A 3,111-nucleotide genomic window follows, 5' to 3' on the forward strand; every position below is an offset into this window, starting at 1 on the left:
AGATGTGTATAAGAGACAAGTCAAGAATAAAGTGAAGTCGGATTAACAAGAACACATGTACTTTTATTAAATATGATATTATAGAGAGAGCAAAGCTAGCGCGCGAAACTTCGAGATTTGTTCGCCGTTCGCCGTCCGTCGTCAACGAACGTCATATCTCTCTTTCTTTGTGGACATGCGCAGTATGAAAAAGATCGCCTATAAATAGATATTGTTACTTGGCGACTACTCTAAAGATCGAAAATCATCATTCACCAGCCTTAAAATTTGTTTTTGACGAACAAACGATCGTTTTTTCAATGAAAAAAATCGAGTAAAAAAAAAAAATCGCGATTTCGTCAAAAGAGATGCGCGCGGGGATGATAAACTAATCATTTTTTTTATGGGGCCTTAAGGGGGGGAGAATTTGTATGAGGCTGGACAGAAGGCCTTAAAAATAGCGGCGCCGCCCATCTCCGCCCTGCATATAACGACATACCTGCACATCATTATCCCTTACCCCCTCCCCCTTTCATAAATTTCTGGATCCGCCTCTGATTTTTTTGACTGAAAATGAAAATACTGTATTAGTACCTTACACAATCATTATTCAAAAAGATACAATCAAGTTAGTGCAATTCACAAATGTACATTGATTTTTTTACGTGCAAAGGAACGTATGCACCCGCAGGGTTCTGGTTTCCAAACATCGAACGTTATTCGTTATTCTCCACCAGATATTTCCAAACGTCCGATCAACTGATCTGAATGAAAATTTCGGCCCTTGTTCCTGGATACTAATAAATACGCAAACCGTGTATTCATGATCTTCTTTCATTCCCGAGGATAACATATCGAATTTCCGTGACCTTGTTTTTTTTACCTTTTCTTCATAAAATTTAATCATCTCTGTCTAGGTTATTTTGTAACATTCCAAAATTAATTTTGTTAATAATGGACAGACATCCGGGTGAATAAATAACTTCCTTGGCGGTAGTAAACGTGACAAAATAATAATAATACAGTAATACAATTTGAAAAATGATATGAATATCCCTTTATTTTAGTTTGAATAAGGAGGAACTAGAAACCAGTGTTAGAAATATGTAAACATTAAATATAAAGTTTATGGTTATTCCTTTCCACGCATGCTAGGCAGTCACATATTATATTTCAGGAGTCCTAGAAACGCTAATAGGAAAGGTTTGTTCATGGAAGATAACCAAAGATTGCGATAGTCAAAATACAAATGTATTTTTTTTAATACCGGCATGGTTGTAGTTCCTTCTCTTCCTATACTTATCCCATAAATTTAACCAACTTCAGTTTAAATGATACAAGTTTCTTCTTTACTGGTCGTATGTATGCAAATTAATTTTAACTTTATTCATTGAGATATAAAATGTCAGGCAATACAAATTACACGATCGGCAGTGGAGGTCCCCATTGCAACTCCCCCCCCCCTTACAGGTTACGTTGAGCCCATTGCAAGTTCTAAGAAGCCAATCAAAACGCGCAGACATTACGTCATGGGTCACATTTATTTGTATCTTCAAGACAAAGAATATTTGCTTCAAGCTTTTGCGGGCTGTGTGTTTTCTGCATTTTTTCCCATTATCATTTTACAAAGGTGGAAATGGTGAATGCGAATGTGTTAATCCACTGATCTTCCCTCAGTATGACAATGAAAAAAAACTACAAAGGCCGGACCTTGTACCGACACTGCAGGGGTAAATGGGTGGTGGTGGAAATGATTTAATTTTTTATTTATTCAAATGCCTTTTTTCGCCCGGACAAGCCAGAAGTACAAGGGGCCCAACTTACCTGTAAAAAAATCGTGTTCCGCTTAGGTAGAGAGACGCAATGAGAAGAAGAGCACGTGCACATTATTCTTAGAAGCGGTGCTTCCCTTCCAGTGTTAGATTTACTATTATAACGACACCACTGGTTGACAAGAGATAATTTAAGCGTTATATGCTCCCACTTCCAGACTCCCATTATATTGAGCAATTTGAGACCTGCAATCATTACATATATTTTATATAGATTGTTTATGTACCATACATAGACCCCTAGATCCTGCTATTAAATGATAACAATTCATTGAAGAATAATTTAAGAATAAACATTTTACCAAAACACAGTGACAGTGCTCTATATTTGCATATAAATAAGAAAAGGACCATATCAACTGCAATTGCTTCAAATAGCGATTGGTGATTATAGCAGCCACGTCAACTATTACGCATATAATTTTCTGATTGCACAAGAACCAGAAAAACCACAAAAGGTTTCCATCTAAACAGAACAGAAATAATATACTAGATAAACGGTTTTTATGAGACAATCAATTTATATATGAAAATACATATATAAAAATAGATTCAATTTGTTTTTGTTTTGAGGTATTCATTAAACAGACGTTTAATTGTTTGTTTGTTTCTTTTTTTGGCTCTATTTCAATTAGTTCCAATACAGGAAACGATAGTTGTTTGCACACAGTTATACTTAAACAAATAATGGAAGATTAAGCTTATTTCTAGTCACCGACAAACATCCTACCGATACAAAAACAGGACATCAACTATCCATGCTAGTAATGTCCATGCATGTGACCCTGAAACATATCTCGTCATCCCATAGTTTAAATGTCAGAGCCATAAACGACTGAAATGACTATTTCACTTTGGACAGCTCTAATACTACAACTTGTCTTCAAAGTTTCAGCCCAGTCGGCATGTGGAAACGAAAGTTCGGTTGCTGTTTGTAGCTGCCGGACGAATTTTGACGGGACTTGGACTGTTAATTGTAGCGGACTTGGACTACGTACTTTACCGGTCGGAATTCCGATAAATACTTCATACCTGTAAGCATTGACTTGTTTAATTTACGGCAGATATTGTACAATGTCAGTTTAATCAATTGGTTTGGTCCGAGACATTTTTAATAGACATCAGGCATAGGCGTATTTATCAATTTGTATATACTGTATTGTGTGCACGGTAATACACAGCAAACCTCGTTTGAATATTGTTATATTATATTTTAGAATGTTATATTTACATGCTAATTTGCTCTATCATTACTTGACAGAATAGGCTTCTTATCTGTATTTTTAATTGATTATTGTAC

At 35.7% G+C, this 3,111-nt stretch overlaps 1 protein-coding gene across 1 annotated transcript in view; it reads left to right on the plus strand.

Moving 5' to 3' along the window:
- Window positions 1-2,572: 2,572 nt before the first annotated feature.
- LOC117104528 (leucine-rich repeats and immunoglobulin-like domains protein 1) overlaps window positions 2,573-3,111 on the plus strand; it is a 50,286-nt gene continuing 49,747 nt past the window's right edge. Inside the window, exon 1 of the mRNA XM_033245384.1 lies at window positions 2,573-2,845. Coding sequence (XP_033101275.1) covers window positions 2,652-2,845 — 194 coding nt within the window. The 5' untranslated portion in view covers window positions 2,573-2,651. The remainder of the gene's footprint in view (window positions 2,846-3,111) is intronic.

The sequence above is a fragment of the Anneissia japonica genome, unplaced genomic scaffold, assembly GCF_011630105.1.
Source record: "Anneissia japonica isolate Jap-2015-1 unplaced genomic scaffold, ASM1163010v1 scaffold284931_len208951_cov167, whole genome shotgun sequence".
Classification (NCBI taxonomy): domain Eukaryota; kingdom Metazoa; phylum Echinodermata; class Crinoidea; order Comatulida; family Comatulidae; genus Anneissia; species Anneissia japonica.